The sequence below is a fragment of the Hoplias malabaricus genome, chromosome 15, assembly GCF_029633855.1.
Source record: "Hoplias malabaricus isolate fHopMal1 chromosome 15, fHopMal1.hap1, whole genome shotgun sequence".
Taxonomy (NCBI): Eukaryota; Metazoa; Chordata; class Actinopteri; order Characiformes; family Erythrinidae; genus Hoplias; species Hoplias malabaricus.
In genome coordinates this window covers 34758046-34771503 of record NC_089814.1, presented here as the reverse complement: position 1 = coordinate 34771503, position 13458 = coordinate 34758046, and the positions used below count along the sequence as shown (strand labels likewise).

The following is a 13458-nucleotide window of genomic DNA, read 5'->3' as shown; positions in this document are numbered from 1 at the left end:
GAGAGACAAAGCATAACAGCTCACTCCTCTGGTTCTGGCCGCCTTGGATCAGTGAGCAAAAGTCTTGAGTTGTGAGTCATTTTAAAAATATGTTTGAGCCATTTTACATGGCAGTACTCCTGATGTCCTCTTTTTTTATTTGCCCCATTTAGGCTGTATAAATCAGGCAGTATTAAAGCTGAAGACTGCGCAGCTCTGGTTTCTGCACTGAATTTAAACCCCTCACAACTGAAAGAGCTGGATCTGAACAAGAATAAAGTAGACAAATTAGGACTGCAAGAGCTCTGCAATTTACTGAAGAATCCTCTCAGTAAACTGGAGAAACTGAAGTGAGTAATACTCTCTCATTAAAGGAATTAACAACACGTTTTATATAAGGGTGGCATGGTGGCACAACAAGTAGCGTCGCTTTTACATAGCTCCAGGGTCCTGGGGTTGTGGGTTTGAGCCCTGCTCCGGGTGTCTGTGGGGACATTGGTGTGGTCTCCCCGTGTCCTCCGGGTGCTTAGGTTTCCTAACACTATCCAAAACACACATTGGCAGGTCACCTGGAATGGGGCTCAAATAGTATATTCATTATTAATATTAATTTCTCAAACATTTATTGTAAGATGTTCATGTATGATTACAGTCAATGTGGCTATTTGTAATAACATTATGCTTAATGTTATTTGAATAAATAAATGCCATTGAGATGTATATACATACATTTGTAATATTATTCATTGATATTGTACATGTTCTAGTACATATTTTTTTTAAATCTCATACACCATATTTAGTTTTGTTTTTCTAATCCCTCTGCCTTATTCCTCACTCTGTGCAGCCTAGCTAAGACATTAATGGAGGAATCCTGTGTTGATCTGACCTCAGCTCTGTGTACTAATCCCTCACACCTAAGAGAGCTGAATCTGAGTGACAATACACTAGGAGATTCAGGATTGAAACAGCTCTGTAGTTTTATTAAGACTTCTCAGTGCAAACTTCAGAAACTACTGTAAGTAACTGTAACATCACATAACATGACAATTGATGCTGAGTGATTTATGTAGTGATCTGGAATTAAGAAATGTCTCTTTGCAGGCTGAAGAAATGCAGTATAACAGATACTACTGCTCTGACTTCAGCTCTAACTTCAAACCTTTCACACCTGAGAGAGCTGGATCTCCGTGAGAATAAACTAGGAGAGTCAGTGAAAGCACTTTCAGATCTGCTGAAAACATCAGAATGCAAACTGAAGTATGTAACCTTATCACAATATAAATGTACAGTCACTGTTATCTGCTGTTTGCACTACAAATAGATGCAAAACAACATTTTGTGGTTTGGTTGTCAGTCACCCCATCTGATTTTCATAATTAAGCATCAAATAACATACGTAATATATTATCTTTTTTCTTGCAGATTTGATGAGTCTTGGTTGTCTTGGGGAAAGTCATTATTTTCTCGGGGAAGGTCAGATACAACTCAGAAATATGGGAATGATGGACTGACTACAGAAAATTTGGGTGATGGGCCAGTAACTCATGGTGAAGAGGAAAAGAGAAGAGTACATTCGGGATATGGGCCAGTAACCCAGGGTGGAGAGGGACTGAAAATAGGAAATTTGGGATATGGGCCAGCAACCCAGGGTGCAGAGGGACTGAGAATAGGAAATTCGGGATATGGGCCAGCAACCCATGGTGCAGAGGGACTGAGAATAGGAAATTTGGGATATGGGCCAGCAACCCAGGGTGCAGAGGGACTGAGAATAGGAAATTTGGGATATGGGCCAGGAACCCAGGATGCAGAGGGACTGAGAATAGGAAATTTGGTATATGGGCCAGCAACCCAGGGTGCAGAGGGACTGAGAATAGGACATTCGGGATATGGGTCAGCAACCCAGGGTGCAGAGGGACTGAGAATAGGAAATTTGGGATATGGGCCAGCAACCCAGGGTGCAGAGGGACTGAGAATAGGAAATTTGGGATATGGGCCAGCAACCCAGGGTGCAGAGGGGCTGAGAATAGGAAATATGGGATATGGGCCTGTAACCCTGGGTGATAAGGGACAGAGAAGAGGACATTCGGGATATGGGCAAGCAACCCCGGGTGCAGAGGGTCCGAAAAGAGGAAATTCGGGATATGAGCCAGCAACCCCAGGTGCAGAGGGTCCGAGAAGTGGAAATTCAGGATATGGGCCAGCAACCCAGGGTGCAGAGGGACTGAGAATAGGAAATTTGGGATATGGGCCAGCAACCCAGGGTGCAGAGGGACTGAGAATAGGAAATATGGGATATGGGCCAGCAACCCAGGGTGCAGAGGGACTGAGAATAGGTAATTTGGGATATGGGCCAGCAACCCAGGGTGCAGAGGGACTGAGAATAGGAAATATGGGATATGGGCCTGTAACCCCAGGTGATAAGGGACAGAGAAGAGGACATTCGGGATATGGGCAAGCAACCCCGGGTGCAGAGGGTCCGAAAAGAGGAAATTCGGGATATGAGCCAGCAACCCCAGGTGCAGAGGGTCCGAGAAGTGGAAATTCGGGATATGAGCCAGCAACCCCAGGTGCAGAGGGTCCGAGAAGTGGATATTCGGGATATGAGCCAAGGGCTGAACAGAGACAGAGAAGTGCAGTGGGTCAGACTGGAGGAAAATCAGACAAGACTGAGAAAGGAAACTCCAGTAAAAAGGAAATGATGAAGAGCAGTTCACAAAGGAGAAAGAAAAGATGACATAATTATGGAATTTTATCCTATTGAATCTAAATCTCTGTTTACACTGTTCATACAGGAATGTGTAGAACTGTGTTTAAATTGAGGTGAATAACTAAGCGTATATGTAAATATAGATGTAGATTTTGTAATGTATAACATTCTCTTTACCGTCAATGTTGTATTCAGTGTTCAAGTTTAATATAAATGTCACCTGAACATGCACATCTGTTGCTGACAATTATTTATTTATTGTAATATTCTTGCTTATGAAACATATATGATCTGACAGAGAGAAAATATACAAGTTTATTTTTAACCTTCTGCTCCAATAACAGAATGACCAGACTTTTTCAGACAAGTTTGATTTTAAACTAAATATATGTTTAGTTGTTTATGTTTATGTGTGATATCCCCAGCTTGGAGCTTTAAGTAGGCCAGAAAACATGGTCCGTTTCTAAATACACTCCTAGAATTTTTTATTGGGCTCAATCTATTACAAATCTGCAACAACAACTGTATGTGAAACTGACTCAAGGCCCAACCCTGATTACAGTGCATGTATATACACAGTCATCTCATAATATGACCGTCATGTTCATTTACTGTACACTCTCTCAGCTCTACTGACCACAATGGAGCCTTTTGTAGTTGTACAATTACAGACTGTAGTCCATCTGTTGCTCTGCATACTTTGTTAGCTCCCTTTCTCTCTGATCCTCAATGGTCAGGTCCCCCGCAGAGCAGGTATGAGTTGGCGGTGGATCATTCACAGTGAGATATATATATATATAATGATTTGCGAAAACATCCATTGTGAAAGGTATTATAAGAGTACGTATGACATATAGGATACTTACATCCACTACCTGCTAGGTTACACCATTTGTAAAATGTCTTAAATCTGTGCATGCTTTCAGACAGTACTACAAAATGGCAGGACCAAAAATAGTGCAATATATATAGTGAATAGGGCACTGTTTCAGACACGGCCAAGGTTAACTTTACATCGTTAATATAAACTACAGTAAAAACATGACTGGATTATTGTATAGTTACCATTAGTTATACAAAGATCATAAGCTATAGTAACGATAGCAGAATCATTGTGTAAATATAGTTAATATTAATAAGATTAGTTGTTCAAGTTGAATAACAAGTGTGTTGTCTTGGTACATGTGGAATCAGCACATATTTTTTCAAGCCACTGCATGTTCATTTTTGTAATGAGATCTCAAATCTTATTAGATTTACATTATTTCGAAACGCCATTTATAACGCTGTCAGTGTGGCTTTTGAACGCTGTACGATTGTGCAAAAAACGCGAGGGCATCTAAAAGACGCGTTTACTTTATAAAACGATGAAAAATACGCTCTCTCGGCATAGCGCCGTTAATTTCGTTAATATTCTCTCGGCATGGCGCCGTTAAGTACGCCGTAAAAGTATAAATACAGACGTTTTTTTACGCCGTTAAAATACTAAGGTTCAAAACGCAGTTAAAAAAATGGTTTTGGACCTCCAGAACGCCGTATTTTATGCCGTTCCAAAGCCAAACCGGCGGTGTTTTAAAATAAGATAATGAGCTCCACCTGCTGGTCCTGAAAGCCAATCCTTTTGAACGCCATTTGTTCATTCATGAGTACTTTCAGGTTTTTTTTAAATGTAGAGCAGAAAGTGAAAGGCTCGTGTGACACAGAAACATTTCCAAATACGAAGGCAAAAACACTGAAGGCAAATCATTTCCATTACCTAAAGTCAAGTGGCTGAAATAACAATTAGCGAAGAAGCCAAGTGTAGATTTTAAGAGTTATTTTGCTAGTATGGGCCACGCCCTATAGTTTGGAACGGGTGGGGGGGGCGAACTCAGAGGAATTTGGGATGGAGTTCGGAGCAGTTTTGAGCGTGTGTAGAACCAGGCCCCCAAAAGTTACAGGAAAGCGATACGTTGGTGAGTTTCGAAGAGATCACGGATATGGGTGCAGATGTATAAATGATGTGCTTGGGAGGTCCATCGGCCGAGTGTCTGAATGGTACGATCTGAAAGGCCTTGGTGGTAAGCTGTAGAGGCAGCACCGATCCTGAAAGAGTGAGCGGAAAATGTGATGGGTTAAGATTACTACGTGAAAGGATTCGTCGTAAGTGGGACTGAAACCAGTGGCGAGTGGCGACCGAACCTGATTCAGTTGTAAACAATGGATCGGATTGGGAGGTACCTTGAGATAATCTAAGCTGGAGTTAGCGTGTAAGGTTCATAGGGGCCTATAGGGGAAGGGAGTTTAAAGAGAAATATTTGAGAAGAATTGTGAAATTGGAAACGAGACAGAGTCGACTGAGTGCCAAGTGAGGTGGTGGACGAATGGCATGAGACTGGGTGAACTGGAGCGTTCTTTATTAATAATATGAACGACTGATTCATTATCTGGCTGGAGAAGGATGACTCGGCCAGTCCATTCATGTCCCCAAAGAACTGCAGCAATGACAGCGGGAAAGAGTTCGCAGAGCGCAATGGAGTCACCGCAGTCTAGCACTAGATGGGTGAATTGATCAGGCCAGGAAGATGCGAACCAGTGTCCCTTGTAAAAACCTCCACACCCCACGGACGGGGCTGCGTCGACGAACAAATAAACGTCCTCTGGGTTAGCTAGTGCGTCATTATAAAAGAAAGATGCCATTCCATCTGTGGAGGAGGAGCAACCAGAATTGTAGCTCTGAAGCGCAGGCTTGGTCCAGGGAGATTAACTGAGAGAGAGAAGAGGCTAGGTGCAGCAAATGAGAGATGAAGGAACGACCTTGTGGGACAACACTCATGGCGAAATTAAGATGCCCTAAAAGGGAGAGGAGTTGTCGTTTGGGGACACGTTGAAAAGTAAGAAATTCAGGGAGGAATTCAGTAATGCGGGCCAGCTTGTCGTGTGGGAGTGAAGCACGAAAAGAAACTGAATCCAGAAAGATGCCCAAGAACTCAAGTGAGGTAGCAGGGCCAATAGTTTTCTCGGAAAACAAGGGAATGCCCAGGCGATGGAAAGCGTAACCACATCAGGCTCTGATTCAGCAGAGAGAAGGTTAGAGGCATGGAACGAGGAGACGGGCAAAACCACCAAACCTGGGGAGAAAACAAACAATAGACCATCAAGGAGATAACATACGAATGCGGGGTCAGGGTGGTGCGAGAGGCAGCTTGCGAGCTCAGGAACGTTGACAGGGGTGGAGAGAAAACGGATCAGTCAGCTGTTACCGAACTTAGGCGGCCGCTTGGTGCAGCTTGGCCGAGCGTGCGCTTGAGCGCAGGAGGTGCATACATGAAGGAACCTGCAGGAAGACACAAAGCAGCCAGCGGAATTGAAATTATTGCAGATCATAGAGCCATTAAGAAAGAACAAGCGTGTACCGCGGGCATCACGGGAGCTAGAACAGGTGATACACTGATTGGGGGCCTGGTCAGGGATGAAAGAAAAATTAGGGCCCGGAGTGGGCACCGGGGTGACCTGGGAGCACGCAGAAGTGGAATGAGTAGGGTTGCCGCACAACCCGCAGGAAAGTACAGTTCGGCCAGCGAAAATGCGGCAGTAGAGCTCCAAGTCGAGTGCACCCCAGTAGGATGGAATATTCCACTGTTGCAAGCAGGCGGCGGCCTGTGCGGAGAAGAGCCGATGGTAGTCGTAAAAACCAGAGCCTCCGAAGCGGACTGAGAGGTCGAGGATGGTGGAGAGGTAATTGTCCAATTCCTGCCTGCGGGCAGGGAAGGAGGAGTACACCACGTCGCGATAGACGGAAAATGCGAGTGCGAATTCGGAAGTTGTGAGGAGCTTGGAAGCTCTGTGCTCTTAAGTCTTCAATGAAAGGGTCACATCCTCCACGTCAATGGAGCGAGGTGCTGTACAGGAAGCTGAGGGAAGCAAGAGAGGACAGGTCAACGTCTGCACCTTGGAGAATCCGCTGACGAAGGGTAGGCTGCACCAGGGGTGGATTGAAGACACGAGCATTGGGAGGAGGAGGAGCTGGAGCAGTGATGAAGATAGAGAATGTGATGTCAGGAGCTCAGGGCACCGGAGCGAGAGGTTGACTTGCAAAACCTGCGGAGAGAGAATCATTATGATAAACAACGGGATACTGCGTGCCCCTGAGGGGAAGGGGGTTGGGATGATAAGGGTAGGGGGTTGGGATGATAAGGGAAAGGGGTTGGGATGATAAGGGAAAGGGGTTGGGATAAGGGAAAAACAGGGTAGGTGGAAGAAGTAGCAGGGAGAGAGAGAGCAGGAAGATCAGAAGCACGTAAAAGGGGAGACAAACGAAAAAAAAAAAACGGAAGTCGGGGCAGGGTCGGGCCCAGTAGTGCAGACAGGAGCCAGATCTGTGGCACCAGCAGGGGGCACTGAGCTGGTGAGGGGGGCCCTTACGGGGCGTCCTCGGCGCCGCGTCGCAGGTGCAGTGACGTCATGGCGCGATGGCGTAGGTTGAGCGGGAAAGACCCCATCCTCCGGGGTAGAAGCCGAAAACAGGGAAAAAAGGGGTCCCCTTGTTGGCTGAACGAGCGAAGGGGATACCGCGCTCTCGGAGCACTCTCTGGGGGCCGCCTCCGTCCATCTCCGACTGGACCGTGAAGCCGGATCGGGCTGTACTCGTCCGACGGTGAAGGAGGGCTGCCGAGCGCAATGATCGCGGCGATGAGGTCGCTGGGGAGGAGGAGAAATCGGAGAGGAGCGGCGTCCGCGCGCAGAACCCGCGAGTGTGGAGCGGGAAGGAGCAGCTGAAGTGGCAGGTGAGGCAGGCACGACGACTGCCGAACGCAGTCTCTTAGTGCTGATGACAGGGGTGGCGTTTGGGCGATCGAGTAGGGGAAGGAGAGAAGAGCTCGTGGTCAGAAGCGAGCAGGTCGAGATCCATGGTAGCAGTTGGCAACTCAGTGACGCAAGCAGGAAGCGCAAGACTAGCGACTTGATTGTCACGGAGATTACGTGAGGTTGAAGGGTATAAATAGGCCTGGGGGGAGGAGCGTGGGCGTGGCCCAACTCCCAAAATTCTGTTATAGTATAACTTCAATTATAATTTTGTTTAATAAAAACCTGGCAGTGGATGAGTATAGAACATTCTTTTTTTTACAACAGTAAAAAATACTATGTCACCTGGATTGACTTTTTTTTCTAAAGAATTTAATATGTAACATGATGAGGACGCTAGTAACAGGAACCTCTGTATAATCTGTGCTTTATTGGGTCCGAGGTCTTCTTATTGATGCTTGTAGAATGTCAACAACAGTTTTATCCTAACACAAGAAACCTCCCAATTTGGTTGTTTTTCATATTTTATTCTGAGTGTGAGGGAGAACTCACTCTATATCATAGAAAAAAAATTACTTATAACTTTTCAATGACTTCATCAATTTAAATCCTAGTGGGTTGTACATCTCAGATGCACTTTTATCCACATCCACTCACTGATCCTGGAGGACTGTATGCTTGTAAATGTGGTGCTAATATTTAACCGATATAAAAACTTGCTAGTACCATGTTGGCTGAGGTGGACCAGTGAAAACCTATTATAGAACCCTGCAAGTGAGGAAGTGGGGGAGGGACTGCTGAGATGTGCTTTGTGAGAAAACAAAACTGAAAGAGTGAAGGTAGAGTAGTATGGTGGAAGTCCAGCCTCGAATTAGAGTCTGCTGGGGTTTGCTTGTTTTTTTGTTTGTTTTAAAAAATGAGTTCATTTTTCTTTTTACAAACTACAAACCATCTGTAGACGTGATGCGCTCCACATAGAATCAGAACCAAAAAGAGAAGTAAGGACCGCAGCAGTGATACAGGATCTACTGACATTACACAACACGTGTAAGGTTACTGTGTTTACTGTGTGATGGTGAAGTTTTCAGAAGCAGTTTATATTACACTTTTTTTCCTGCTCTATAACGATGAAACACCTTCAATAAATTGATGAGGTTTTGCAGAGTAACAATGTGATTACATTTTTTTTACAAACATCCAAAGTGATTTTACAATAAAATATTTATTTCAGAGCTCACAGAACACAGTGGTTATATCTTTTACAATCTACACTCTACAACATTCGTTAATGGTTTGAATCAAGTCCTGGCCCATGGTCAATACCTAGTCATGTGGATTTGGGAGTACAAAGGAGACACAAATTATTCTTATATTTCTCTCTCACCTCAGCATCCATCACATCATACCAGGTGTTCTTCTGCCAGTCGTTTAGTGCCCTAAATCCTGTATCATGTACCCCTACACCTAGTGACAATGGCCGAAGCTTTCAACTTGTAAGTGGTATCAGTGTGGCTAGGAACTGCATACATTGACAGGACAGAGACATTAACATAAGAACGGGTGTCAATACAGTAGTCATAGTTAGTTGTTGTCCTGTGTGTTTTGGTCATTGACAGTATATATAAACTGCACCCAGTGATCCCACTGTTTTCAATGGGGAAACATGTGGTCAGTTGTGCTGCTTCCTCATCAGCCTCTCGCGCAATGAATCCTGGGAATGTGAGAGACTGCGCAGTCATTCACATGATGCAAATCTCTTGCGTGCCGTTCAAACAACTGTATTGTCTGTAGGAGCTGCGCTGTTAAACCTCACCCCCCTCCTCACAAACATATAAATAAATAAATACATACATTCATACATACATACGTACATTAATAAATAAAAATAAAGTCTTGCTTAGAACGTAGATGTTTGAGCTTTATAATTATATATGTGATAAAGTAAGCTATATTTTATTTTATTTCATTCTCACAGCATTTAGGAACTTTCTTAAATTAGTTTTTTGAGCCAGACATAGACTGTAATGTGTGTAAAATAAATATAGAATTTTCACCACGATCATTGTCACAAACCTGTCAGACTGTTTTGAGCAACTCTGGGCAATTCTCTGTGCTTCTGGATTATGATAAGCTGCTTCTTCAAATATTACAGCACAGTAAAGTTACATCACTTCGCACATGCATCTCAGCCTCCTCATCTCTACTCAACAGTGCTACACCAAAAACCCCATGGAGGCAACTGTGGCCTTATGTTTAGAGAAGCAGACACCAACATCTGAGGTGCCCTTGAGCAAGGCATCTAACCCCCAAAATGCTCCCCATGCGCCAAGGTGGCTGCCTGCTGCTCCTGGTGTGTGTGTGTGTGTTCTTTGCTATGGATGAGTTAAAGCAGTAATCTTCAATATATTTACTGTACTAAATCATAAAATGACCATGGTGTGTCTTCAGAGATTGAGGAAACATGTGAAGTTGAAGCACTGGTGTCTCCAGAGTAGATATTTGTATATCAGTTTCATTTCCACACTCCAAGTTGCCAGGTATGAAACACAGTAGCAGCCGAAATAAACGGCATGCTGTAGCCATGGAAGAGAGAAAGTGAACAGAGATAGTGAGATTCTACCGGACTTGGACAGTTTCAGCATCCTTCTAAAAAGCCCCATGACCAGAGATGAACTAAAGTGAGAGTAAATATTGGCAATGAGTTTGAAATATGAAGAGTTTATCCAACAGGACTACAAGAAAATGTACCTGTTTTGTCCAAAAAATTATTACAGTACAGAGGCCAATGAATGGGTAAAAGATGTAAATGCCACGGTTTGTGGCATTGTACAATACAAGAACAATGGTAGAGACTTGTTCATTTGTGGTGTAAGGAGAAACTTTAGTGAAATTATGTGCACTGTTCTGTGTAAAGAGGTTGATTATTGCATATTCTGTTTAGCCAAATATATCCAAATGTCTTGCAACTGCTCATGTAGTTTGTCCTCTCAACCAGGCAACCCACATGAGTTTTACGTCTGGGGAGGAAGGGAAGGAATTTAATTTGGACGAATTACACATTTGTTACCAGTATTACAATCTGCTCCTGTACATGCAGAGATTTGATTTTATTGTACTGCTGTACATTAACGATAAAGCACAAATTAATATGAAACAAACCTCAAATACACCCATGTGACACATGGGTGTGGTGTGAGGAACTGAGGAGATGGAATTAAATGCAGAGATGCAGTATTTATCATTAACAAAAATATACATACCAGGAAATAAACAAAAAATATCAGCTAAGCAAAGACAAAACCACTAGCCAAATTAATACATCCAGAGACAAACCAAGACAGTAACATTGGCAGAGATAAGACAGTAACCTAGAACAGACAAGAATAACTAATTATTAACCCTCACAAAGAAACATATACATGGACCATACACAACAGGACACAGGCTACAGATGAAACATTCATTCATTCATTCATTATCTGTAACCGCTTATCCAATTCAGGGTCGCGGGGGTCCAGAGCCTACCTGGAATCATTGGGTGCAAGGCGGGAATACACTCTGGAGGGGGCGCCAGTCCTTCACAGGGCGACACAGACACACATACACATTCACTCACACCTACGGACAGTTTTGAGTCGCCAATCCACCTACCAACGTGTGTTTTTGGACTGTGGGAGGAAACCGGAGCACCCAGAGGAAACCCACGCGGACACGGGGAGAACACACCAACTCCTCACAGACAGTCACCAGGAGTGGGAATCGAACCCACAACCTCCAGGTCCCTGGAGCTGTGTGACTGTGACACTATCTGCTGCGCCACCGTGCTACCCCACAGATGAAACAGAGCAAGCAAAAAATAAAATAAAATAAAATAAAAAATACTTAATAGTGACAGAGGGCGGCATGGTGGTGCAGCAGGTAGTGTCGCAGTCACACAGCTCCAGGGACCTGGAGGTTGTGGGTTCGATTCCTGCTCCGGGTGACTGTCTGTGAGGAGTTGGTGTGTTCTCCCCGTGTCCGCGTGGGTTTCCTCCGGGTGCGCCGGTTTCCTCCCACAGTCCAAAAACACACGTTGTTAGGTGGATTGGCGACTCAAAAAAAGTGTCCGTAGGTGTGAGTGAATGTGTGTGTGTGTGTCTGTGTTGCCCTGTGAAGGACTGGCGCCCCCTCCAGGGTGTATTCCCGACTTGCGCCCAATGATTCCAGGTAGGCTCTGGACTCCCGCGACCCTGAATTGGATAAGCGGTTACAGATAATGAATGAATGAATAATAGTGACAGACAAAAGTAATAAATGCTAGAGATACACTGACAACAAACTAGAGATTAAGTGACAGAGGACAAAATGTTACACATACTAAAGGGAGCTTTAGTAAAAAAATAGGGAATCTAAATACAAAGGAATTGTATCAGACACAGCCTAAGAACTTAGATACCGCTACAACAACAAAACAGAGACAAACCACTAAACACTAGGGAAACTTAAGGTTATATCAGAAGACCAACCAAAGGAACACACTGAGCAAAACTACACAAAGGAAGATAAAAACACTAAAACACAAGAGACACAGAAGATACCTTAAACAAGAAAGACTAACATAAAACTATTAAAGAACAACTTTTCACAAGAGACAAACCAGACTAGAAAAACACAAATCAACCTTGATTGTCAGACAACCAAACAGCTACAACACAGACTATAAAAAGACACACAATACAAGACACACCTGGACTGCAGTCAAGATATGTGACACACAAGGGCAGGAAGATCACATGACAATGGAGCACCAGGGCAGGAAGATCACATGACTATGGAGCACCAGGGCAGGAAGATCACATGACTAGGGAGGTCCCATAAAGGGAACAACCATAAACCAATTCAAGACAGTGAACAGAACTGAGTACATGTTACACCATGAGAAGAAATGTATCGTCTGTCTACAAACACACAATGATGTGGATGTGTCATTTGTTTTTTATTGGCTTCAGATATATTTAAATATTTAAACCACAGCCATGAAGGTAGCAGTCTTTTTTTCAATCCAGTTAATCTTTTTTCTCAGAGAGTAAAGTACTCATTGCTGTTGTTGAATGTAGAGCACACAACTTTTGAATGTAATTAGCATTTAGCATTTTTATGTATGATATATAGTTTTTAAAATATGAATGTTTTAGATGATAATTCTAAGTTTGAGAATTATCTTGAGACAGGAAAATAGCTTTGTGTTATACATTATGTCTAGAACACTCCTCTATCTGATTTTAGTTTTACAGAGAGAAGGCCAAACTCCCCTCCATCCAGCTGTGTGTCTTTCAAGAGTGATCGGTCAATGCATGAACCTCTCATGTTTAAGAGGGAACCAGATTCTCAAGAAAGGTATTTATTATATTTTACTTATGTCTTTATCCCATCCAAAGATGCACATACATATAAAAACATCCCTTTTGTTGTCTGTTCTTTCCTGAAAGTTGTTAGAAATCTAAGGTCTTGTCATTCAGCTTGGACAAGAAAGGCCTGCTTTGTCCAAACAGGGACATGAACATAAGAACAGATGTTAATACTGTGCTGCACCAAAAATACACCAATGTGAAACAAATGCCTCTTTCACACATGATCTCAGGAGTATTTCTAGAAAAACTCTGGAGCATCAGGTCTGGAGATGTCCCGGAGCGGTGGTTCTCACATGCAACTCACAGCGGGAGATTTTCTGAGTCAGGCGTGCTCTCACAGCAGGAAATGAAACATGGGATTTAGGCGTGGGGGCGGAGCCTGTGCAGTGTGTGCAGGAGAAACTCCGGAAGATTTCTCACACCGTTCTCAAATGCACTGACTCTGACTTTACCGTGAGTCTTTACCAGGGTGCTACTAGGATAAAGTCCGGGTAATTTTCGCAATGAATGTTGCAGGTGGTCGCACTCACACACACAGCTCCTGCAGGTAAACTCGGGAACAGTTCTGGATCACTGTGAATGTGGGAAAGGGAC

General features: G+C 43.7%; 1 protein-coding gene across 1 annotated transcript in view; it reads left to right on the top strand.

Moving 5' to 3' along the window:
• LOC136668788 (protein NLRC5-like) overlaps positions 1 to 2903 on the top strand; it is a 36631-nt gene extending 33728 nt beyond the window's left edge. The window contains exons 39-42 of the mRNA XM_066646491.1: positions 153 to 329; positions 827 to 997; positions 1084 to 1239; positions 1405 to 2903. Coding sequence (XP_066502588.1) covers positions 153 to 329; positions 827 to 997; positions 1084 to 1239; positions 1405 to 2716 — 1816 coding nt within the window. The 3' untranslated portion in view covers positions 2717 to 2903. The remainder of the gene's footprint in view (positions 1 to 152; positions 330 to 826; positions 998 to 1083; positions 1240 to 1404) is intronic.
• The last annotated feature ends 10555 nt before the right edge of the window (positions 2904 to 13458 follow it).